General features: G+C 38.1%; 2 protein-coding genes across 2 annotated transcripts in view; both read left to right on the top strand.

Annotated features, from left to right (window-relative positions):
- MDN1 (midasin AAA ATPase 1) overlaps positions 1-17699 on the top strand; it is a 122187-nt gene extending 104488 nt beyond the window's left edge. Inside the window, exons 88-102 of the mRNA XM_034408983.3 lie at positions 1579-1717; positions 3124-3410; positions 3632-3796; positions 4937-5038; positions 5964-6165; positions 7036-7209; positions 7435-7589; positions 9199-9279; positions 9825-9943; positions 11629-11803; positions 13007-13080; positions 13181-13295; positions 14445-14508; positions 15116-15258; positions 15672-17699. Of these exons, the coding sequence (XP_034264874.2) occupies positions 1579-1717; positions 3124-3410; positions 3632-3796; positions 4937-5038; positions 5964-6165; positions 7036-7209; positions 7435-7589; positions 9199-9279; positions 9825-9943; positions 11629-11803; positions 13007-13080; positions 13181-13295; positions 14445-14508; positions 15116-15258; positions 15672-15860 (2184 nt within the window). The 3' untranslated portion in view covers positions 15861-17699. The remainder of the gene's footprint in view (positions 1-1578; positions 1718-3123; positions 3411-3631; positions 3797-4936; positions 5039-5963; positions 6166-7035; positions 7210-7434; positions 7590-9198; positions 9280-9824; positions 9944-11628; positions 11804-13006; positions 13081-13180; positions 13296-14444; positions 14509-15115; positions 15259-15671) is intronic.
- A 2996-nt stretch (positions 17700-20695) lies between these two features.
- LYRM2 (LYR motif containing 2) lies at positions 20696-24666 on the top strand. The gene is made up of 3 exons (XM_034408982.3): positions 20696-20933; positions 22985-23125; positions 23742-24666. The coding sequence occupies exons 1-3, from the start codon at positions 20889-20891 to the stop codon at positions 23820-23822; spliced, it is 267 nt and encodes an 88-aa protein (XP_034264873.2). The 5' UTR covers positions 20696-20888; the 3' UTR covers positions 23823-24666.
- The last annotated feature ends 1072 nt before the right edge of the window (positions 24667-25738 follow it).

Genomic DNA, 25738 nt, shown 5'->3' with positions numbered 1-25738 from the left:
AGTCTTGATATGTATTTAGAGGATACCCATCTTTCTTGTTTTTTAATTGTAAATATTTGAAGTGTGTCACTTGATGAAAGGGCTGGTGTCCATTTTAGAATTGTCCCTCCATTATTAATGTTTGTGTAATATTCTTAAACCCAGATGCAATCTAATAACTTCTTAGTTAAAAAAAAATAGTCAAAATCAATATTCTTAACTAAGTGGGGAAAGCAGCTAAGGCAAGATATCTCGTTGATGACTAGACAGTGTTATTATTGTTAACAATAATATTATTGTTAACAATACCATTATTGTTATTCTCTTTTACCAACATATATTACAAATATAGTAATCAGGTTCTATCAGGTTCACCTGATTCGCCAGTTGCAGCCCTTTCTGGACCGGGATGCCTTGCACACGGTCACTCACGCCCTTGTCACCTCCCGGCTGGACTACTGTAATGCTGTCTACATGGGGCTCCCCTTGAAGAGCACTCAGAGGCTCCAACTGGTCCAGAATGTGGCCGCGCAGGTGGTTATGGGCGCAACTCATTGTGCCCACCTAACACCCCTCCTGCGCGAGCTGCACTGGCTCCCAGTGGTCTTCCGGGTGCGATTCAAGGTGTTGGTTACCACCTTTAAAGCGCTCCATGGCATAGGACCCGGGTACTTTCGAGACCGACTTCTGTCACCAATAGCCTCCCACCGGCCAGTCCACTCCCACAGACAGGGTCTCCTCAGGGTGCCATCGGCCAAGTTATGTCGGCTGGCGACAACCAGGGGGAGGGCCTTCTCTGTGGGAGTCCCTGCCCTGTGGAATGAACTGCTCCCGGAAATGCGTAAGATCTCCGACCTCCGTGTATTTCACTGTGCCCTCAAGACCCTACTGTTCCGCCAGGATATTATTTTTAATTGATTGATGTCTGTCTTTGTGCTTTTAATAGGCTGTACTCCGCCCTGAGTCCTTCAGGAGAAGGGCGGTATAGAAATAAAATTATTTATTTATTTATTTATTTAATCATAAAGGATTAAATATAGTAATCGTAAAGTTCCATCCAATAACAAGGATTCATTCACAGTTCACAATCAAACCAATAAGCAGATATTAAGTAAGGCAACATCAATATGTATTTAGAATTGTACCCTGTGATATGAAAGGATATCTTTTCCAGTGAGTGATAAACTTCCTTAAAGCCTTGGTAGTACAGGGGTTTAAGGCACCCTTTTATTAAGCTGGTTATTAAGACCAGCTGCCTGCAATTACTGCAGGGTTTGAATCTCGCCAAGGCTCAAGGTTGACTCAGCCTTCCATCCTTTCTAAGGTAGGTAAATTGAGGACCCAGTTGTGGGGGCAATAAGCTGACATTGTATAAATATACAAAAGGATGAAGGCTATTGCTGAGCACATTGTAAGCCACCCTGAGTCTTCGGAGAAGGGCAGCATATAAATCAAATTTAAAAAAAAAAAAAAGCATTCGGAGATTGTTCTGCTTGAGCAGGTTCAATAGAATTTCAAGGCTCAGGAACTTTGCCTCCCTAAAGAATTACATTTCTGCTTTCCACCTCCATTCTTCTTATAGTGTGTTCTGCTTTACAGGGCGAATACGATGAGAATGAAGTGGATCCTTACCATGGAAGGCAAGAAAAACAACCTGAATCTGAAGCCCTGGAGCTTGATCATGAGCTGAATCTAGGAAATGAAGAGATGGATGAGGAAGACAAAGAAGAAGAAGAAGGTAGAAGTAAAATGGCTAAATGTTGCTTAGTATCAGACACATTGTTATCTCAGGGGCGGGGTGGTGGTGGTGGTGGTGGGTGGTGGTGGTTAAGGTGGACCACTTGACAAAACTTGTGTCCTGATACAAAAGCTGCAAATTATAAACTTGGTGTCAGAGTTTAAAGCTTTCTGGCCATTTTGTAACTTAAATGATTGAAAATTAGGATTTCGTTGCTATCAGCAAGTTATGTTTGCATCTACAACAATTTTCATCAGCTTGATGAAGTAAACCTTTTAACTAAGGTTAATACCATTATCTTAGTAATTTGAAGAGTTGATTCAAAAGATGTTATTTATAGTTTAAAGTGATAGAACAATGAACATTTGGGAAATGAGTGGAGTAGGTAAACTAAAAATGTGCTCTTTTTCAAATTTGAAGCCGAAAAGGTCCTTCAGTGGGTTTATGGGCATTCGTGCTATATCTGCCAATGGCTTCTGAAAGAAACACAGTTTTTCCACAGCTCCATATGGTAACTGGGTGATCACAGGAAAAATGTGCATTTGGGTTAAAGAAGTGTCCACATTGTGTCCAATTTTTGGCCCAATTGATGCCCCCTGAACATATGGGAGCTATCCATTCAATACCCACTGTGCAGCTTTCATGCGATTCCAGAAAAAGAAATGACTTATTTATGGAAGAAATTGAAAGGAGAGAGGAACTGAAATTGATGGTTTCATGGATACACCCAATCCCAGTCCAGAGCTTTGTATCCAAAGCACATCCTTGGTTTGCACTTTATTCAGTTCCCTGGGCCTTGATCCCTTGTGTCTGGGAATTGTGTCTGGTGTCCTTTGTCTTTTCAGGTATTCAGTTCCACAAATAATTTATTTTTATTTATTTATTTTATTTAAATTTGTATACCGCCCTTCTCCTAGTGGACTCAGGGCAGTGCACAGCCAAATAAAAAACATCCAATACAAAATTAAAAAATATGCCCTTTGGCCAAACATTAAGAACCTTACGACTAAAACCCATTAAACAATTAAAAAATCTAATATCTCAAAACCGGGGGGGGGGGGGGGTGTTTCACGCCAGCCCTGCTTGATGGAAGAAAAAAGTTTTTAGGGCACGGCGAAAAGCCCGGAGATCTGATATCCTCCGTATCTCCGGGGGCAAATCATTCCAGAGGGCAGGTGCTGCCACAGAGAAGGCCCTCCCCCTGGGGGTCGCCAGCCGACACTGCCTAGCTGACGGCACCCTGAGGAGTCCCTCTCTGTGGGAGCATACTGGCCGGTGGGAGGCTATTGGCAGCAGAAGGCGGTCCCGCAAATAATAGTGCATGTATGGAATTTAGCAGGCTTGGGGCATTCTATCCAATTGTATGTGTGTGTTTTTTTAAAAAACTATATCTCTTTTTCTATTAGGAGAAAATCCTTTTGAGATTGAAGACAAGGCGATAGATGTAGATGAAAAGGAAGCAGAAGATAAGAATACTGGAGATATGGATGAAGATAGACAGGATTCTGAGCAAGTCGAAAAAGATCATTCTGATGATACAAGTGAACAAAATAAAAATGAAGAAGATAAAAATGAAGAAGAAGAGAATTCTGATGCAAATACAGGCGAAGAAGAGGATTCTACAATAGAAGAGCAAAAATCTGAAGAGAAAGAACAGAACATTTCCTCTACTGATCAAGGCCTTTGTCCTCAGGTCTCACATATTGTTATTAATAGAAGGTTTTTTTGAGGGGGTGGAGGGCGGAGAGAGTGTTCCAGTGTAAAATTCCTGTAAATGAATTTTTCTCTAATTTGTCATGAAGCAAACAAAGCTTGTTTATAGTCTAAAATGTATTCTGTTATGTATGGTATATCAGCTACTAATATTTTGCCCAGCTAATGCTAATACTGACTCATTTTTTTTAATTGCTTCAGAAAATTGATGAAGGTGGTAATGATGCTGAAAACGAGGAACAGTTACCTGAAGCTTTGGAAAGAATGGAACATGAGGCATATGGAGAGGCAGGAGAAGAGAATCTGCAGAGCGATACAGCTGTTGAGTTGGTTGGAACTGCATCTGAGAAGGATCAGGCAAAAGAGGTGAAATGGAGCAATTTTATAAGTAAATGTACTGGTACTGGAGGAATTACAGCTTCAAATGTACCTCAGCCATGGGAGCTCACTGGTGCCTTTGGATCACTGTCTCTCACCTCAGCACATCTCACTGTAACCTTAACCCTAATTATAACCTTAACCCTAATTGCAGCAGAGGGAGAATTTTGTAACTTCTGTAGCAGCCAATTCATGTCTCTCATTTATTTCTATGCTATTAACTTATTGAGTAATTGCTTTAAGAACTAGTGGCTGGCCCATATCCAGAATATTTTTTTTTGTTCACTTTGACTTAAGAGTTTGGTAGATCTATAGAACGCAAAATAACAGATTTAGAGAGGACCTTAGAGGTCTTCTAGTCCAACCCTCTGCTGAAGCAGGAGATCCTTTGCAATTTCAGACAAATGGTTGTCCAATCTCTTCTTTTAAACACTCCAGTGATGGAGCAGCTACAACTTCTGGAGGCAAGTTGTACCACTGATTAATTGTTCTCACTGTCAGAAAATTTCTCCTTAGTTTTAGACTGAATGTCTCTTGTTAAGCTTCCATCCATTACTTCTTGCCTTGCCCTCAGGTATTTTGAAGAATATTGGATCTGTTCATATTCTTCAGTAGGTCTCAAAACACTGAAAATAAGGTATATGATGATACCAGCATCCATTTTCCAGTAAAGAGGAAAGCATATTTCCATTTTAAGGGGAAAAAAACATAAGAGTGACAGAATGTATTACAACTGTTCTTTGTATAGACAGTGCTTTTTAAACTTTATTCCCTTTGGTTACATCCTCAAATTGCTAAATTCATTAATTTTTCCAGTAAGGCTGAGAGGGCCACGTGCCATAAATCTACATGCCAAGTCTGCCAAATTATGCTTGTGTTTGCCAAAGATTATGGATTATATGTATTTTTAATACTTCACACTTCACTAGGGATCTCTTCCCTGTCTTATGAGCCAGGCTTCACTTATTATATTTCATGAATTTATGGTGCAGCGCTAGAATTGACAGATGGGCTTGTTTGCAGAACATACTTCTCTATTCCAAAGATAATGTAGTTGTCGGCTTTAAACTTAATATGCCTGTGATGTGTTTTTGCAAACAAGATCTTACTTTGTATGTCTTATTTCAGGAACACGGGAGTGGAACTTCGGATGCAAATCAGCCAGAAGGACATGAATCTGAATTAATGGCACATCTGGCTTCACAGAAACAAAGCAGAAAAAATACCCAGGTGTCTTATTCTTTTAAAAATGTGTAAATTACTCTTTTACAATTGGAGGTTCCTATATTAATGATCTTTGAAGACTGTTTAATGGAAAGCCAAGGAAAAACTAAACATATGGGACTGCTAATTATTCCTTGGCTCTCATGCTGCTTGGATGTTTTAAGATAGTTTTGAGCTGAAAAAAGTATCAGAATCTGCTGATACATATTTGAAGAGAAACTGCATCTAGAAGTAATACAGAATCAGACACAAACTTTGTACAGTGTTTATTAGAAACAGAAGCAGAAGCAGTATTGAATGAACATGTGTTAAAATGACATAGGCCGTCAGCCCTCACCGATCAGTCTCTTACTGGCTTCATTCCGGCTCTATCTTTTCCTAGACTTCTAAATAGTGTTTGGTCTTGGATCATAAATTTAAAAAAATGGATTTGAATTCTATACTGTATGAACCTTCATATACAGAAAGCTCTCAGCCTAAAAATACCTTGGGCAAGAAGGAAAGAAAAAGCTTCTACTTGAACTAGAGATCCCGTGATAGAGTAAACCAGAATTTGTGGGGCATCTGGCTTTGGTCTAGTTGCCCATTTGCAGAGATTTGCAGGTACCCCATCTGAAGCATGGCAAATAAGATTAAGCTGCAGGCCAGATTTTCCTACTGTGCAAATGGCCTCCTAGTACAAGCAAAGCTCAAAAAATAAACAAATAAACAGAATTGATATTTTAAGGCATCAGTGGATAATGTGAAGCCACAGAGGCTTGCGCAGCCCTCCTACCTTTTCAAGCAGCTCCCAAAGCCATCTTCATGCACCTCTAGAATCCTTTTCTCTTTTTTAAAAGGAATAGGACTTTTATATTCTCTTTTCTTGAATAGAATTTGGATTTGCTTCATCTCCTTGAAAATTAACTGGCTGTGCTTTCCTGTGTTTCAGAGTTATAAGAGAAAGCCAGGACAAGCTGACAACGAACGCACACCAGGAGATCAGAGTCAACCTGTTCACAAGCGACTGAGAACTATTGAGTCTAGCCAGGAAGCAGAGGAAAGGCCAGTTCAGCCAGGACAACATCAGGTGGAAGCTGACACCTTTGAGCATATTAAACAAGGCAGTGAATCCTATGATGCTCAGACCTATGGTATGGCAGCATTCACAAGATACCTCAGGGAGTAATAATGATAAGCTCTTTATGGCATCATAGTTTGAAAAACATATATATTTCTTCACTAACAGATAATGTGATGACTGGGTGTTGTATTCTTTTTACATTCATTTACACTTTAGGTTTATTTTGAGAAATGTATTTTTCATTCTGCTTTAGCTAATACTAATGCTGTACAGTTTAGTCTACAATGCTCTATATCCTAAGACTACACGAAAGCCTTTAGTGTGACCCTCAAAATCCTCAAGTGTTGTTATCAAGTGTTGTTATCAGAAAGAGAAAAGTATTAAATTTGTTAGTAGAGAATAATAGAGAATAATTTTTAATTCTCGTTTTAGATGAATAAATCATTTTAGAAAATGATATAAATACTTTTGTAAATAAAACAGCAATGACGACTAACTTAATCTTGTTTAGCTTGAAATGTAAATTAAATGAAAACCTTTGGGGGGGGGGGGGGAATGTGTTCTCCACAACCTTTTGAACTACATCCCCTCCTGTTGCCTCTTACAAGTCAAGTGCAGTCCTCAGCCAAGAAAAAGTTTGCATCCCAGTATCACATCTGTGCAAATTTAAATCTCGTTGGATTGAAGAGACTTAATATTGATTTAATAATGTATAGAGCTGTGTTGTGTTTTATGCTCAACTGCTAGCCGTATTTTATTTTTGCTACATTGGGCTGGTTCAAGGAGAAAAGTCAATTTGCTTGACAAATGAAATACTTGTTTCTAGACTGTGAATAGATCAGCTCCGATTTTTATGATGGCTCATGATGCTGGAGAACCTCTTGTAATTTTTTTAAATATGATCTGAAAACAGTATTTTATTGGTTTATGTTCCCACCAGACGTAGCAAGTGAAGAACAGCAAAAACCAATTTTGCCTGTTAATGAAGACAACGAAGAAACAGTTTCTGAAGATCTGGCTATGGAAACAGAGGATCATACTGCTGAGGAACTCAAAACTTCAGAGGTAGAAAAACTGAATCCAGAAGCAAAAATGTCTGGGGCTTCCAAATCTGGTAAGTCATCAACCTCTTGTCTTAAGAATTCATTTTTTAAGAAATATCTTCCTGCATGTTTGTGGAAATAGCACAAGAATACTGTTAATTAAATAAGTTAATACCAGTGAATAATAATTTGTTGATCTAAGACATTGCTATGGCTATGTATTAAGTGAGCCAAAGAGTACAGAAACGGATATTGGATTATGCAGTAATTAGCAAGTGTGTATAATTCAATCCTAGGACCTGAGCTGATAGAGGCAGACAGCCAAGTTCCTAATTCTGAAGATGCTGAAGAAAGAGAAGCAAACTCTTTACTGCCAGAAGGAAAGCCGGACCGAAATAAGCACTCTACTATTCATACCGCTCATCAGTTTTTGAAGGATCCCAATGTACAGGTAGAAGACAGCTCGCATTTTTAAAGCAAAATGATGGCTAACTGGTTTAAGTAGATATATTTTAATGTGATCATAATGTTGCGGTAGTTGCAGGCTGTTGCAGATTACAATCTCAGGTGATGTAGAATGGGATCCTCAACCAGTGCACGGCTGGTACTGGTCCGCATCCTTTTGGGAGCCAGACCTCTCAAGCGGCGAGCAAGCACACTAAGCTCCTTTTTTTTTTTTTTAAGTTTAGTTTAGTGAGCAAGCACACTAAACTCCATTTACACAATCAATGGGAAGTACGCAAACCCATCCCCCCCCCCCCCCCCCCCCCGCTGCCGGTCCACAGAGCTGGAAGGGTTGGGGACCACTGATGTAGAATCACTAGATAGGGTTCAAATTTGAGAAGGACTTTCAACTGTTGATGATTGGATGGGGAGATAAAATTATGACAATAGGAAAAGATATTAATGCTACCACTACCATTTTACTTTGTAGACTCAGTATATATAGAGAGTCAGATATTTACATTAAAATGGCATAAAGTTGCTTTGCTTTCATTACTATTACACACCTGTAAAAATTATAATTACAAATTGGCTCCTTGGAAGTTTACAAATATAGTTAAAGTTAACATGAAGAGAGAAGTTCATGTTTACAAATATAGTTAAAGTGCATGAAGAGAGACATAGAGCTGCAAAATTTCCACATTCTGATCAAGACTCATTTTCACTTTCGTCAACTTCTTCCAGCCTGTAGCTCAGGGGTGTCAAACTCCCGGCATCACATCATTATGTGATGTATCGTGACTTTTTCCCCCCTTTGCTAAACCGGGGGTGGGCATGGCCAGCACGTGACGCATCCAGCCCATGGGCTGCGAGTTTGACATCCCAGCTGTAGCTGCCTCAAATACTGGTGCAGTGCTCTGAATTATATCATCTGATTCAAGTGGATACTAGGGAGAGAAGGCTAAATATAATCAGTGGTGACAGTATTTTTTCCAAATCTGCAAATGATTTTCTCAATTGACTTCTTGTACGTGTTAAAAAGCATGGGGACCTGTTAGAGGTTTAAGCCATTTTTCGGCAGAAAGGAACTGAACTGGCAGATGACTGTGAAATTTATTTATTCTACTGTGCTTCTATTTATTCTAGAAGGATAGATGGTAACAAAAAAATCAGAGCAAGTCAGTAAAACAGGGTTGCAGAGTTGCTGAAATGTTTCCTACAAGTGTAGTTTTGATAAAGGACAATAGATAATCTGGGGCAAAACCCATGTCATTCTGGAATGTTGCATTATTGTTTTGTATGATGGTGTTCTAGGGATGATCTAGCACTTTTTCAGAAGATAAGCTGGCTGTTCTAGCTTGGACTACTGGTTTCCAACAGTTCAGAGGATTAGTTTTCAGAATACTACTGGAATATCTTCAGAATTGGACGAATGGCATGGTCTGGAAAAGAATCACATTCTGTATTTCTCTAGAGCATCCCATTCTAAAGGTTTTGCACAACTTTTATAGTCTATGATAAAATGTATGTTACCCTTTGAAGGAGTATTTCTATCTCATACTAAAACTAATCTGTTCCTATTGCTGTATTCTTTTTCCAATTTGTTATATTTTAAGCACATTTTTAAAAACCCTGAAGAACTAAGGCAAGAACTAGAGAAGCAGCTTGAAGCTTGGAAGATTAGAAATCCTTTAGAGGTTAGTAACATATTTAATTTAGGATATCATTTTGTTTTGTTTTTTATGAGAAAGGTAATTAAACCTTGTTTTGAAGTCATGTTAAATTCTATTGCTTAATCGTCTCAAATTTGTGTGATGGTCCTGATAACCTCCTGCAGTATGTAACTGGCGTTTTTATAATCATAAAATTATACAACAAATTACTTAGTTTACATTAAATAAGTATAAAATGTTATCTTTGAAAGCCTATGGGAGAATGACTAAATTACTGACATCAAGGTGTGATGTACTTCTAACTAGGTGTTTTATTAAAGATATTTCTGGATTTTTAAAATAAATATTGGAAGCCTGAAGTATGGCCCCATCTAGTATTTTTAATACATAAACATTGGGAACAAATACTAATTTTCATAGACACCCTGGATGTGTATTCTGCATTACTGCTAAAGCACTGTACAGACGACAACAACAAAAACAGTTATTTTCTAAACAATCTGCGTCCCACCATCACTTTTTAACTCACGGGTTTTATGGGGGTTTGTCTTGTACCTTGAATGCTGTAGGGGGATGCAGCAGCCGAAGAGATGTGGCAGAGATATCTTCTGCTCACTGAACCTCTTTCACAGCAGCTCTGTGAGCAGCTCCGACTCCTCCTGGAACCAACTCAGGCAGCCAAGCTGAAGTAAGTACAGCAAAAAGCAGGAACCAGCTAAACAGTTTGATCAGCAGAACAGAGTTTCATGATAGAATTCATAGCATAATGAAATCAATGGAATTTAATCTTTGTTTAGTCCTTGTTTAGCAATTGCCTCAGCTATTTACATATATATGAACAAAACTGTTTGCAAATAGATCAAGAAACACAAATAATTTTTAAAATCATTTTTCAACAAGTGTGGACATTTATGACAATAAAAGTCATTGTGAAACTGATTAAGGCAAAGTCAGTTTCAACCACCAGTGCTAGCCATGGGAGAGTTCTAATTTAAATCTTAACTAGTTAGGGTCCCAGAGGTGAGCTTGACGTTAACCCTTTTTAAGGAAGAACTGCACTGCAGAAAAAAAACATCTCAGAAACATGGTTTGTTTAAATAATCTCTTCATCCTGCAGGAAGAAAAAAAGGAGAGGGGAACAGTCAGGCAAAGGACACTGTACTAGAGAACTTTATCTGAATGAGATGGCAGCAACTAATGATCTTTGCAGCATCTCTCTCACATGGTTCATTTAGCAACCATGTCACTTAGCAACCATTTCTCCAAAACCAGTTGCAATCACTAAACAAGGACAACCAGTATTCATTAAATGGGAACATTAAAATATTAATTGAATTAACATTCTGAGTTCAACAGCCATGTATCTTGATTAAATGCTATCATCACTTTTCCAAGTGTATTAATTCTTAATTATTTACTGCATTTATTTATTGTCATGTTCCCTATTTTAGGATGATACAAGGGTCTTTGATTCCTTCAACAGGTTAACTATTGTACCCTGTTTCCCCAAAAATAAGACATCCCCTGATAATAAGCCCAATTGGGCTTTTGAGTGCATATCAATAAGGCCAAGCGCTTATTTCAGGGTTAAAAAAAATATAAGACAGGGTCTTATTTTCGGGGAAACACGGTAGTATAAGCATTTGCTGAATGCAATTAAGTCTATATGTGTTTGGAGTTTGTGCACATGCAACAAGATTACAGTTTGACAATATAATCTGCATATTCCTAAATCATCTTTTATTTTTATTGAAAAAGTTTTAACCCTTATATCAATAAAAATATGTTTTCAAGTCTGTGAATTGTGCTTCAGAGAGATGACTGATTATATACTTTTGGAGCATAAGAGCAGAGAGACAATATCCTTCACATATTCTATGATGATAAAACCAGAATAACATGCATAACAAACATTGTCCCATTGGTTCAGCTGGCAGATTTTATTCAGATTACAGAATTCATTGAGATTGCCAGAAATAACACATGGTTCTGTTTATTTGGAAAGGAACAATAACAACAGTTTTTGCAATTTGTATCTAATATTTTGGATTTCCCCCCTAGGTTTTTATTTTTAGAAAAGCTGTGAAAAATATTTAAAATTATTTCCAACCCTTTGTCTCAGCCAACACCACCTTTTCCAATTGTCAATTACATATATACAATAACCACATATGTTTTAATCTAGCAATTTCTTCTAGCAATCTTAAACCAATATTTCTGATAATTAAATCTCTGCTGAGTTGTGCAAAACTAATATTCTGCTTAGTTATTTTCATAAATGTCATGTTTACAATAAATGTTATATGCCATAGTGTTATGATATTTTATAACACTGTGTTATAGTGTAATGCTTTGAATGTTCCCAATTACCAGAGGTGATTATAGAACAGGAAAAAGGTTGAACATGCGCAAAGTAATTCCATACATTGCAAGCCAGTTCCGAAAAGATAAAATATGGTTACGAAGGACCAAACCCAGCAAACGGCAATACCAGATTTGTTTGGCCCTTGATGACTCTGCCAGCATGGTAGACAATCACTCTAAACAGGTAAAAAAAATTATAAATAAAGAACATTCTGATCTTAAGAGGCCTGCATTCATTCATATTTCTTCTGTTTCATCCTATCCTATGTACAGTTATGACCATTTCTTCGGCAACCATTCAGAGTTATGGGGGTTCATAGCATATGATAGTTAATACCCAAAATGTCTGAGTATAACTTTGGTCCCCAAAGTTACAACTATTGCAGCACCCCATGGTCACATGATGAAAAATTGGGCATTTGGGGCAACCCATTTGTTCTTTAGAGGGGCACTTCTCCCAAATGCTCATCTCTTCTCTCCCCCATCCCTACCCCCCATCTCTGCCCTTTTGGCCGCCCTGTGCTCACTGATCCTCCTGCTCCTGCCACCTTGCCCTTACCGGCCATGCCTGATTTCGACAAGGCCATGCGCAAATTGGGACAAAGGGCAGGCATGGCCAGCAAAAGCCTCACGAAGGGCCAGGTAAGGTGTGCTCATCTGCAACAGCAGGAATAAGCTAGCAAAGGACAGCCGGGGATACCAAGGCTGGAAGCAGGACCAGCAGTAATGGCAAAGCCAGCAGAGTGCAAGGCAGCCACAAGGGCAATTGAAGAGGGATTGGATTGGCTTTGAGATTGGGATTGGAAGGGACCAAGCCAGCAGTGGCTTGGATCAGGGTGGGACCTTGATTCATGACCTGTAGGATTTGGTTAACAACAGTAACCAGGACTGCCATGTTTGCTGCTATTATTAAGTGAGGCAATCACTTGATGCTGTGCTTTATGACTGCATCACTTAGCAATGGAAATTTTGGTCCCAATTGCCATTGTAACTTGAAGACTATCTGTGGTTCATTCTGTCATTCTTTTGCTTTTGCCACTTGGGGTTTCCCAAATGCCAGTTCTCATACAGAGTTTAAATATCTCACTGCACTTCAATGGATGTACAGGCATCTTTGCTTCTGCCCCAATGACTGTTTAGTACTTGAGATACTTGATGTACTTAAAGGAAAATATCATCACTGCAGTTTTCTAATTTCTTGCAGAGTTTGTATGAAAGTATGTGGCATCACAAGCTTTAAGAAAAGGTCTTATTGGTGGCAAACATTTTTAGAATTTTGCAGTTTAAATGTTAATTCTGTGCCAAATTGTTCATATTAGAACCTACTGATAATACTATTAACCCTACTCATCAATGAACTCCAATTGTATCAACTTGTTTTTTATAGCTTGCATATGAATCCTTGGCAGTGATTGGGAATGCTTTGACACTTTTAGAAGTGGGACAAATTGCAGTATGTAGGTAAGAATACCTTAAACCTTTGTTGACTTTCAGTAGTGAAAATTAATATAATTTTTGTAGGGGGACCCAATTTTTAAAAATATGTTTCACTTTATTTTAGTTTTGGAGAGACAGTTCAGCTGCTACATCCATTCCATGAACAATTCAGTGACCGATCAGGAGCAAGAATACTGCAGCTCTGCAAATTTGAACAAAAGAAGACTAAGATAGCTCAGGTATCGCCACTTCTTAAGGTCATGTTGTCCATTGCTTTACATCTGATTGCATTGTAGAGACAAATCTGAGATCCTCTGGTATACCTACTATCAAGCCGCATGGCAGGACCTTCCCCAAGTTTTTAGAATTGCCTTTGGGTTGGTGGTGGAAGTAACCTTTAGATGAGATGAGAAGCATGTAAATCAAATGAAATAAATATTTCCCCACTGTTAGTGCCTCGGGATTCACTCTACCTGTTTGGGTGCTGATTGTGATAAGGCTCAGGTCCCCATGACAACCATGGACTCATCTCAATACTGGGCCCAAATCATAATGATGGTAACCCCTTGGATCTTGTTATTTTCTCTGAGCAACTAGTTGGTGTTCTGGAGAGGGAGAGGATTTCCATCATCATGGTTAGACCACCCCTGATCTGGTACTATCAAGAGCCATCTGTGAGCTCTGTAGGGTGATGGTACTCATTGTTCTGCCCCACTTGGTTTCCAATGGGAGCGTGGGGAGTTTTCCAGCTCTCTGGCAGGCAGTTTTGCCCTGACTGGTTAAGTGCTTGGCATTAGAAAGTGTGCTGGGTGCTGAATATTGCCCCTGAGTAGATTTTTTTTGCTAGTGGCTGATTCCACTTGGTGCCTTGCTTTTCCATGACCCTCTCTAGAAGTGAAGCACCAGAAACAATGTCTGGAACATAATTGGAGCAAGACAAGAAGTGAATACAACCAAGGACAGATACATGCGTCTGTTCAGGTCTTCATTATGGCAATAAAGGAGACAGTGTTTACTTATTGGATTCTTGTCCAGTGGCCTTAATTGGGGTGATCAATTCCCTATTGGATGTGGAGAGGGTGACAGGAATCCTCAGCAATGAAATGGTTCCTTTGCCATATTGGTGTAGTGACTGCAGTAACTCTTAACAAAATGGAACCTAGGGTATTTACTAATTTCTGCTGAGGAAAATAATTATTTTACTTTGTTCTATCAGAAAACCATCTCAAAATGAAATAATGCTTACTGCTCTGCTTCAAATAGAATTTGGAAAAGTATAGTGTATAATTCAAATTAGGACTTTCCTATTCTTTCTCACAGAATCAGCCTGACAGTTTCAGGGTGGAGGCTGTTGTTTCACAATATTTGTTTCTTGTGTTCTTCTACAGTTTTTAGAATCATCAATAAATATGTTTGCTGCAGCACAACACCTGTCATCGAACATCAATCCAGGTGTGTCTCTGACTGCTTTTTTATAATCACTGATGCCACACAGTAGCATACCTTAAGTGAAAGCTGGAATCAGGCAACTTCTAAACTAAATAAATAAATAAAATCTGCATTGACTATAAGTAGCATTGTTATCTGTAGTTGCTGATTGGTTGATAAAGGTGTACCTAGCATTTAAGGTAACAACATCTCAAAGCAGAATGGTCTTCATTGCACTTAACACCGGAACAGTGTTGAAATGGGCAACTCAATTGTTTGAATGTTTGAACTTTAAAACTATAAAATATTGTGTTGAATAGCACTTCTTAATAAATATTCTAAAGATGAAATATTTGAATTCTTAGTTCCCCAGTTCATTACTACTAGACAGATTGGGATCTATTTCTTCAATTATGTATCAGATATTCACCAATATTATGTTTTACTTTAAGAAAATTATATTTAGATAACATTTAGTTTATTTAATATAGACAATACATTTTTAGAACTTTTTTGTTTTTTTTTTCAATATTAGGCAGTACAGAGCTTTTATAAATTCTTGGAATATTTCTTGTTTTCTGTATATTTGATTCAGAGTTTTATTAACAACTGAAAATATGTCTCTTACTAGAAACTGCTCAGTTACTCCTAATAGTATCGGATGGAAGAGGTCTTTTCCTTGAGGGCAAAGAACGTGTCAAAACAGCTGTTCAATCTGTACAGAATGCAAATATCTTTGTTATTTTTGTAATATTGGACAACCCTAATTCACGGGTAAGTTATCAATGCATCTGTGCTATTTTAACTATGAACAAAGCATGTTATACATAATTATAAATTAATAATATTGATATTTACTAAGTTCCCCTTCAAATGGTAGCAGTAAAAAGCTTTTTATTGCTATTATTATTGTTGTTGTTATATATTATTACCATTTATTACTGCTGTACTTGTAAATGATTGCTATTGAGGTTGTTGTTAATCAAGGAGTGGCTGTAAGTTAAAAGATTGGGGGGACATAATTATCAGGAAAAGAAAAATCTCATTTTTTCTGCTGTCTTCCTGACCATTTTCATTTGGTTTAACACAAGCATGTGTACACGGACGTGAATATTACTTGATTATAAGAAAAGTCTAAATCTGTAATCCAGAATTTACTTCTGTTAATTTGCTGTTTTCGTTCACAGGATTCAGTCTTGGATATTAAAGTACCTGTATTCACACGGCCTGGAGAATTGCCAGAAATAAGGTCATACATGGAAGAATTTCCCTTTCCTTTCTACATAATTCTCAGAGATGTGAATGCCCTGCCAGAGACTCTCAGTGATGCCCTTAGGCAGTGGTTTGAATTGGTGACTGCTTCAGACAGTTTGTAGAGTGCGTCAAGACTTCATCAAAGCATATAAGCTGATGTTCAAGGGGGCCAGAAATCCAAGACCTCAAACTTGCATTTTCCCTTCTCAGTGCAGGAGACTATGCGATCCATGATGAACTTAATCATTGTCCCTAGTTTCCTTGCCAGTATTGGGAAACAGTGAACAAACCATATATTTTTTTCATTTTTGTTGTTGTTGTTGTTGTTGTTTTACTTTGAGTAACTTATTCTAGGGTTTATTTGATATCCTCATCATTAGGAATTAGGCAGGCTTGTTGAGTAGTAAGGAGCAAGTTTTGCTTCCAAAAGAGGAAGTTGAACTTGAACTGTTGAACTATAATAAAAAATAGTTGCTTTTAAGTCACCTGCATGAGTGGACCCTGTGTTGAGGAGATGGGGGAGATTAAATTTTACACAGCCAAAAAATAATAATCTCCTTGAATACTTGAAATTACTCAATATTTCTGAACGGTTGCTGCAAGGATATTTTTGTTATATTAAAGACTGAATTATCATTTTACACTGTGACTTTTGCCTTCTGTCCAAGGCAATTACTAGGACACACTTGCAAGGGACTTTTTCTTCCCAACCCTTTTTCATTGCAAAAACTATGCATTGTTTGTGATTATTAATAAAGCCATCCTTTTGTTTGTAATTATGGTGTCCATTGTTTGAAGGAATTAATCAGGCCTGAAATAATCTAAATAAGGATTATTCAAATTTGAGAACTAAAGTAAATTCTGACACTGTCTTGAACTTGTCCATTCTTGTATGTAAACCAAAAATCGATGTAATGATTACTGCACTATTTCATGGGGTCCAGATGTGGCTGGTACTGCTGATGCACAGAAAGTTAGCAATGAAACAGGAAGCAATTGTAAATGGAAGTTGGAGGAAGTATTTCTTGTACAGAAGCAATAATCATAAATTACAAAGGGGATATATACAGTACTTGGAAAGTAGCCTCTGTCTGGTATCTACTGAACATATACCTCCCCAAGCCAGTATTGAACGGAAAGCCATGCGACACTGCATGCATTAGAACTTAACATTGCAAAGTATTTAGTTTATTTAGTGCAGAATATAAAGTACTTTGTGAGAGTCAGTGTGGTATAGTGGTTAAGACATCAGATTAGAAATTGGGAGATCATGAGTAGTAGTCCTGCCTTGGGCACAAAGCCAACTGGGAAACTTGGGCTAGTCACTTTCTCTCAGCCCTAGGAAGGAGGCAATGGCTAATCACTTCTGAAAAACTTTGCCAAGAAAACTGCAGGGATTTGTCAAGGTAATCTCTAGAAATCAGACCCAGTTCAACAGAAGGAAGAGAACCCCTTTATAAGATTGTTGAAACCATAGGTTTTTAATATTCCTAAACCAAACCTTTCTTAAATTACTTAATATGAAGTTACTTAAAACAACTTTCCTATAAATAGCTTTATGTAAGGTTAGACATTGTTAATTGGGACATATAATTAATCAAATCATGAAGATTGGAGTTGATGTTTACCATTATAACTCTTTTCCATTTTCTAAATTCACAAAGATGTTGGGTAAAAGAACTGCATTGTTCCACTGGTTAAGTTCCTCTTGATATTTTTCTGCTAGAAATTATATTCTGTAAACCTTGGGAATTTCTTGATATAGATGAGTCTATTTTGGTCATATAAAGATCCAGATTTGGAGAATATACAGGATGTGATTTATGTCAGGGTATTGTGATCTTTACCAACAGCGTAAAATGGCTGTCCAAAATAAAGCAGAACTACCTCAAAAGCTTTAGGCATATAGGAAGAATACTGTAGTTTGCTGTAATTTGATAAAATAAAACCTGACAGCTCAAGATAGCTTCTTGCACTGTTTATTTCCTGGTCTCTCTCTGTTCAAATAGAACAGAGAAAAGTAATACTGATGGTTTGTAGGCTTTTGTAATAGTGGTGAATGAGGGAAGCCTTTTATTTTCTCATGTAGTAAAGCTGCCCATTCTTAGCAAAAAGCCTTGAGATCCGGTATAGTCTTTCATTGTCTAGCATGAACTGCATGAATTACATCTCTCAAGCACGTCAGTAATGTTGAGGTCAGGAGACTGATGGCCCTGCTAGAATCATTTTTTTCAGACACTGAAGGATCAACTTGGCCTTATTTTCAGATCGTTGTCATGTTGGTAAGTCCAAAGTAAGCCCTTTGTGCAGCTTCTAGAGCTGCACATAATTCAAAAAAGAAAAAAAAGCACAAAGTTCAGAAAGGTATGGTTAGAATGTAGTATTGCAGGCTAACTCTGCCTATAGCCTGGAGTTTGATCCTGACCGGCTCAAGATTGACTCAGTCTTCCACCTTTCTGAGGTTGGTAAAATGAGGACCCAGATTGTTGGCAGCAATACGTTGATATTTGTAAACTGCCCTTAGTGCTGTAAAGCATTGGAACAATATATAAGTCTTAGTTCTATTGCCATTCCAGATTATGAATGCAAATTTTCTTCCAACATTTTGTAGCATTTGGGGCAAAAAAAATTGCAAAAAGGGGGGGAGGAGTTTTGAGGTGGGGGGCAAATCTACTATGCAGTTTTGTTAGCAAGTACTGTATCTTATTGTGTATTCTGAAACAGCCACCCCACTTGATTTCAGAAAATCATGTATTTCTGTGTAAATTTTTTGGGTTTTTCTTCGTCCCTACAAATTTTCCCAGCAGTTGTACATGCCATCCTTCTTGACCATGACTTGGTATTAACAGAACCCCAAATTTTCCACTTTTTTATCAGAGTTTGAACAGTGTTGATAGGCATTTTCAAATCTTTCACCATCTTTTTATATCCTTTACTGGATTTATAAACTTGAACTACGGTATTTTTTGCTTGCAGATCCTTTGTAAATTCTTTTGCTTTCCCCATGCTTCAGTAACCAGCAAAGTCAATGTACCATTTCTCAAGAGCTAAGAAACTCACTATTTATACACAGACATAAATACAACCAAAGAAGACACAGGTGTCCTTTAGCTTTATTGCCATCTCGACAAGTATATGACAAATTTAGACTGTATTATAAACCCAAATATGGGGTATTGAAACTTTTGAACCAAATCATTTTATTTCCTTTATTGCTACGGTTTACTTAATGATTGTCTTATTTTGCGATACCTAGTAGTTTAATTTGAATCACATAAATTAAAAAAGTGGTTTTTTTTATCACTCGTGTACTTTACTTACAAAATGGTCCACTTCTTATAAATTCCACAAGGAGTATGTAAATTTATGAGCATAACCATATATGGTTGTAATAAAGATTTTCTTTTAAATTAAATATAAAATTATATTTTAGTGAAATCATGTATAATCTGTATATATAACTCGTAAGTTCAAGTAACATCAGGTCTTCAATTCCCAGAGTAATTGAGGCCCTACATTTATCTTTCCAGCATTGAAGTCTAGACTTAGCAATACGAAAAGCCCATGGAATAAATTTCCTTATTTTAGCCATCAATGTCCATGTAATGGATACCACATTTGAAGAAATAAGGATTTATCTCAAAGTCAAATTAATGTAACTATTTGATAGGACAATACAAAAAATATTTAAAATTATTATTGCATCTCTACACAGTTCTTGTCATTTTATTTGTTTGTTTGTTCATGCATCACATTTAAAAACTGTCCAGGTCCCTCATAGAGCTAGTCTGGATGTTTTACAAAGTTCATGATTGTTTCCAAACACTGGGGATATATGTATGTTCAAAATAAAGTGACTGATCTTGAATTATATTAACAATTCTGGAAATGTCAGTTTAAAATGTGACAATACAAAATCAAATCCGTAACTTGTATGACCTGCCAACTCTTGAATCTCAGCCGCAAGGCAACTGCAGCCAGCCCACCTCATTCTCTTGTGTTGTCTAGCATACACAACACATTTTATTGTAATAAACTACCTTAAAATTAAACTAATTAAAGCACACAAAGATGATTAGAGGACTGAAGGCTAAAGCATACCAAGAACAGCTGCAGGAATTGGATATGTCTAGTTTAATGAAAAGATCTTTATATGATAGCAGTACTCAGGGGCTGCCACAAACGAGGGGGGCCAGCCTATTCTCCAAAGCACTTGAAGGCAGGACAAGAAGCAATGGATGGAAACTAATCAAGGAGAGAAGCAACTTAGAACTAAGGAGAAATTTCCTGACAGAACAATTAAATCAGTTGCCTGTAGAAGTTTACATTGTCCAACGCTGGAGGTTTTTAAGAAGAGATTGGACAACCATTTGTCTGAAATGGTATAGGTTTCTTGCTTGAGCAGGGGGTTCGACTAGAAGACCTCCAAGGTCCCTCCCAACTCTTGTTATACTGCCATTAAAAGCAACTTTTTCCTGGATTACCAAGATAGGACATTCAGGTTAATTATTCAAAAGATTACATAGCAAATAATACCAGTTTCAGTAACTTCTCATAAAAGGATTCTTCATTTAAAAAAACAACAACACACCTTTGGGGTTTAAGTATTCTCGAGCATTTTTTTGTGTAGATTATATAAAAGAACGACCACGTCGCTCTGGAAGAAGAATCTGCTTTGCAACTATCGATTGCCAATGGGCTGATTGTAACCAGACAATCTAATTGGAATATTGCTCAAGACTGGAGTAATATCGTCAAACTGCGCTTCTGGTTATATTCTTATTTATATTCTTATTTAGTTAGGATTGTCAATTGTTATTCTATAAATATTTGGGGGGGGGGGAGGTTGTCTTTACACTTCCCTTTGGTTCTTAACTGAACCGTTCAACCTACTTGAGGAGTAAAGCGCGGCACGCAGCTCCCGACGTGCTCCAGCGATACGTTTCCTTAAACACGTGTCTTTCTTTTCACCTTCCACCCGGGGAGCTGCTAGTCAGGCTTGCTAAAATGACGGAAGGGGGGGGGTTACTTTGAAGTTCCCCAGTCTGCGGGCTCCCGCTTTCTAACCCGTCCAGCCGGCTGCCTCCGGCGCCGAAGAGTCCCCGCCCCAGACCATAAAAGGGGCCGAAGGGAGGGAGCAAGCGTGAGCCATGGCGGCCACCCGGCTACCCCCGACGGCCTTAAACCTGAAACAGGTAGGGAAGAGACCGCGGCCGGGGAGGGGGGAGCAGTTCGGCCTTCTCTCGGTCTTTGCGGCCGCCTCGCTCCCGAACAGCGGTTGGCCGCTTCGTAGACGGCGCAGGGAGGAGGCCGGGCGAGCCTGTCAGTACAAAGAGCTCCGCTGCAATCGGAGAGAGTTGAGAAAGAGGCTCCAGGCCTGGAAACCGCCAGTCGGGAGGAAGCCTGGCAGCGCTGTGGCAGCCTCCTGGCAAGTGCCCTGGTTCTGCCCGGAGATTTTAATTCGGGCCATTATTAGGCATCCCAGGAATTGCAGGCAAGTCGTCTGCTCGCTCCTCAGTCTCGTTTAGCCCCGGGCCTTCTTCGGCTTCGGCTTTTTCCTTTCCTTTTCTTCTATTTACAGAATCTGAGGGGGCTTTTGGAATGTACCTACAGGCAGTCCTCCGCTTACGACCACCACTGAGGCCAGAATTTAGGATGCTTAAGTTGAGAAATTTGTTAAATGGGGGTTTTTTGTCCCGTTTTACGGCTTTTTCTTGCCACTTTCGTTAAGTGGATCACCGCAGTTGTGAAGTTAGTAACGGGGTTGTTAAGCGAATCCGGCTTTCCCCCATTGACTTTGCTTGTCAGAAGGTCACGAAAGGAGGATCGCATGACCCCGGGACACTGCAATCGTCATAAATAGGAACCCAGTTGTCAAGTAAACTGAATGTAAATCACGTGACAATGGGGATGATGCAACAGTCATAAATGTGAAAAATGGTCATCGGTCACTTTTTTTTTCAGCACTGTTGTAACTTTAAACGGTCACTAAATGAACTGTTGTAAATTGAGGACTACCTGTATGTTGTAACCTACAAAAGAGAGGGGTTTTTTTCTAACAAAAGAGCCTATTGCTGCTTCAGTAACTGAATTCCAGTACGCGTCTGCATACTGCATGTAGAGAAAGCTTCCAAGGAGACTTTTTGGAAGAAGAATTCTGGAAAAGCAAGATTAAAACATATTTTTGGAAGATAAAATATGGTCTGGTATGGTCAACTGCATGTGGATAAGTTGCATACCTTGGAGTATGTACACAAACACACAAGCACACACCCCCAGGACTAAGTTCTAGCAATATAATAAAATAGAGATCTTGTCAGTATTTCATATTTCTGTAGGATTTATATGAACACGAATTTGGGACTTACATGGTGTTTTAGGAACAGGTGCAATTTTGGATGCAACAATTGGCAATTAATGGATAGCTCAAAAATTTTCTCTCTGATTTAGGAAAGAACCATATAGAAATTGATGAAGATCATCTTCTTTAATCCAGAGGTTGTGAGCTAAGCTTTTTGGAGGGTGGGGAACAAAGGGCTTTAACTTCATGATTCTATCTACATGATATGGAAACAGTTCACATTGTCATAATGATGTGTCGCTGTGGGGGTCTGCTCAGCTCCTTTTGGCCACTTTAGGCTGGTACAAGCATGCACCCTCCTCTGTGACCACTGGACATGACTCTCTATGGCTATTTTGGCCTGCACACTGAATTGAGCCTGCACACTAGACCCACAGAATACAGTCAAAAAAGTGAAAATGGTAGTAATGATTGTATATTCAAAGCTCCCTCTGATGAAACTCGTGAATACCAACAGTTTCTAGTTAAATAAATATTCCATGAAGTGGCCTCTCATGGGCCAGACAACCTTGGCCCATTCAGATGGGCAGGTCAGGCAGATGCACAGATTTTACAAATAAATTGATGTAACATTAAGATAGGAGATAGGATAGAAGTAAAATATGTGGAGTATTCGTGTTTAACTAAATGAATTTAATTTTAAGAGGGCAGGTAATTAATTGTTTGTAAATTTGATAGTTGAGAGAAACAGGCGGGTTCATGATAATAGTATCCTTTCAAACCCATTATTCTCAAGGCCACTTTTATGCTGCTTCTGAATTTGTACAGCTTATTGTAAGTGAATTGTTGGTTTCCAGGTTTTTTGCAGAAAGAGCAAATGGCAAGACCTTTGACTTATGACAAAAAGTGAGAGGTCCATTCTTTGTTTCCTTTGATGTTCTGCAGTTCCTGAGAAGACAGCAGGTTCTTCAGTTATACAGAAAAATCCTCAGAACCATTCGTCAGATCCCCAATGAAGCAGATCGTTGCTACATGAGAGACTGGGCGAGGGAAGATTTCAAAAGGAATAAAGAGACTACAGATGAGGCAAGAGAATTCTCAAAACCTGATGGACTTGAAGATTACAGCTGGTAGCTGGGCCTGTATCTCTGCCTGCTGCCCTCTGGGAGGCTCCCATAGAGCTTTGCTTAGAGCATTTGACAGGGATTGGAAAATGCATTATGGGTGCTATGCAATTGCTTGCCTGTCAGTCAAATGTATTTTGGAATATTAATTCCCCTTTAAAAAAGAAATTCCAAAGCTACTTATGGTAAAGAAAAAGTGATTTCATATTTACATTCTTTTTCTGGCTTTCCAAGAGCCAGTAGCTGGAGCCTGATGAAATGGTATATACTTTGAATTTAAGAATTCTGAATCCACGAATTAATTTCAAATAAGAGAAGTGAACAAGGTAAATCTTGTTTAGGATTCTGTCTATGGAAAGGAGAATAATTTAAACCCATTGCCTTGCTGAATAATGCTTCTTAATTTGAGTAGTTATTCTGGTGAAGAAGAAAAGCCATATTTTCATGATAGTTTGTTTTTATACTCTTTCTTTTTCTGCTTTATGCTGTCAATTCTTGATATGGCTGTTCATATAAATTTGATAAATAAACTTGTTTAATTTACTTTGCCTACCAAGTATAACATTTTTGTTTTATAGGATACAATTAAGATGATGATCACTCACGGCAACCTACAGCTTCAGGAGCTTGAGAGAACACTAAAATTGGCAAAATCCTAGGCTTAATTCTGCTTACAAGTTAAAACAATTTTTCCTTGTAGCTAACTGCAAAGACATTAAGTGGGACGAGCCGTGCTGATAATCCAAAAATGCCTTGTGTATACTTCTCAAAAGTTTGATGGAAGACCTGCTGAATACTCTGTGAGGTATAAATGCCATATGTCTAAAGATTAAGATGCAATAAGAATAAAAAGACAAGCAGTAACAGCAACATCTGGACAATCCATGTGAAAAGTGCAAAAGTAGAGAAAGGGAATTTGATATCTTAGATTTATGAATTACACTTGTAAATACAAGAATACCATCACTCATTGGAACAATTTACTTTTACATGTATTATGTTTACCTAGAGAGTTCCACAAAGTAAAGAACTGAATGTTTATCAGTGCTGCACAAAGCTTTGAAGGGATGATTTAATGAGATATAAATATGCCTTTGAACTGAATCGTTGAATTTCATCTCCAAGGTAATAAAGGTACTTCAGAGTGGCTTCAGTCAATTTGAAGAGGGTTCTATGGACTTCTGGTACTTTCTGGCTTCGGTGTTGTATTCTTTTTCTTCTAAAAACAAACTAAGTTGAAGGAGAATGGAATGTTTTCTTACATTGACATGAGTTGACCAGTGTTTATTATATATAAGTTTATTTGCAACCATAGGTTTTAGCAAAATAGTTACCCAGTACATTTTATCTCTTTCTAGAACTATGCCTATGGAAGTAGTTCATGTACTTGGGTGAACAAGTATAGAGTGAATCCAATGTTGCTGTTATATATCTCTGGCTCTTTAGAATTTGTTTAGGCAAGTTTATTTGTAAAGAGAAAAATAAAGAGATCCAGTTTTGTTACTCTTTTTTAAAATCTTTGCTCTATATTCTCCAAATCCTTAAAAATACCTATATGTGTACTGTCTAGCTGCAAATGTTTAGTCTGAACCAGTATGCTTGCTATTAAGCAGTATATATGATTTTTTTTACAGTATGGCAAGATTCTGTTAGAGAATTACTGATTAGCTGAGCTGTAAAACTTTCATTAGTGTTACAGTTTAGAAGCAGTAGGGCAGTGTTGTAGAATTACAAAGCAACACTCAGGGTTACAGTACAATATGCAATTTAGCCTCACAAGTATAGTGCAGGCCATAATTCAATCCAGTGGTAAAGGAATCATAAAAAGACAGGAGGGTATTGACAGTGATATTAGCAAAATTATTGCAACAAGGCTAAGCCTTTTGAGTTGCCTTAAATATATCATTTGTGAATATTCTTTATTCTGGTGCAGCTGAGGTTCTGCAGCCTTTATTACATTTCAATGCCACAAAGCATCATCTCCATTCATTACTCTTCCCTGAGAGGTGACTACAGTACAATTTTGACAGATTAGACATAGGTCTCTGCGTCCTTGAGGGCTGGGAGACTTTTGTTTTTACTTCCAGATTCAAGTCTTGGCATTGGAATCGGGACTGGTTATCTTCTATTATGATCATATGCCTTCTAATTCCTGAATCAAAATGTATTGAAATAACTTAAAGGAATGAAATTATTTTGTGTCACAATTTAATATTAGTAACATTCTTCCTAATCCAGAATATTTTATAAATAAGAAGAATTAAAATACTTTAATTCTTTAACAGCCTTTTTGTTCCAGGATTATTATAAACAATTCTACTGGCATAAAATTCTGAGGTTCATATTTCACTTGGCAATTATTTGTTTCAGGAAGCATAAAAGGTCATAAAGGAGCCAGTTTGGTGTAGTGGGGAAGATGCTGGCCTAGAAATCAGGAGACCATGAGTTCCCATCCCACCTTAGGCAGGAAAATTGACTGGGTGACTTTGGGTCAATCAGTCTGTCCAGTGGTGGGATTCAAATTTTTTTACTACCGGTTATATGGGCGTGGCTTGGTGGGTGTGGCTTGGTGGGT

This window comes from Pantherophis guttatus, chromosome 1 (assembly GCF_059756535.1).
Source record: "Pantherophis guttatus breed Tessera chromosome 1, ASM5975653v1, whole genome shotgun sequence".
NCBI classification, from domain to species: Eukaryota; Metazoa; Chordata; class Lepidosauria; order Squamata; family Colubridae; genus Pantherophis; species Pantherophis guttatus.
This window is presented reverse-complemented; position numbering and strand designations above follow the sequence as displayed.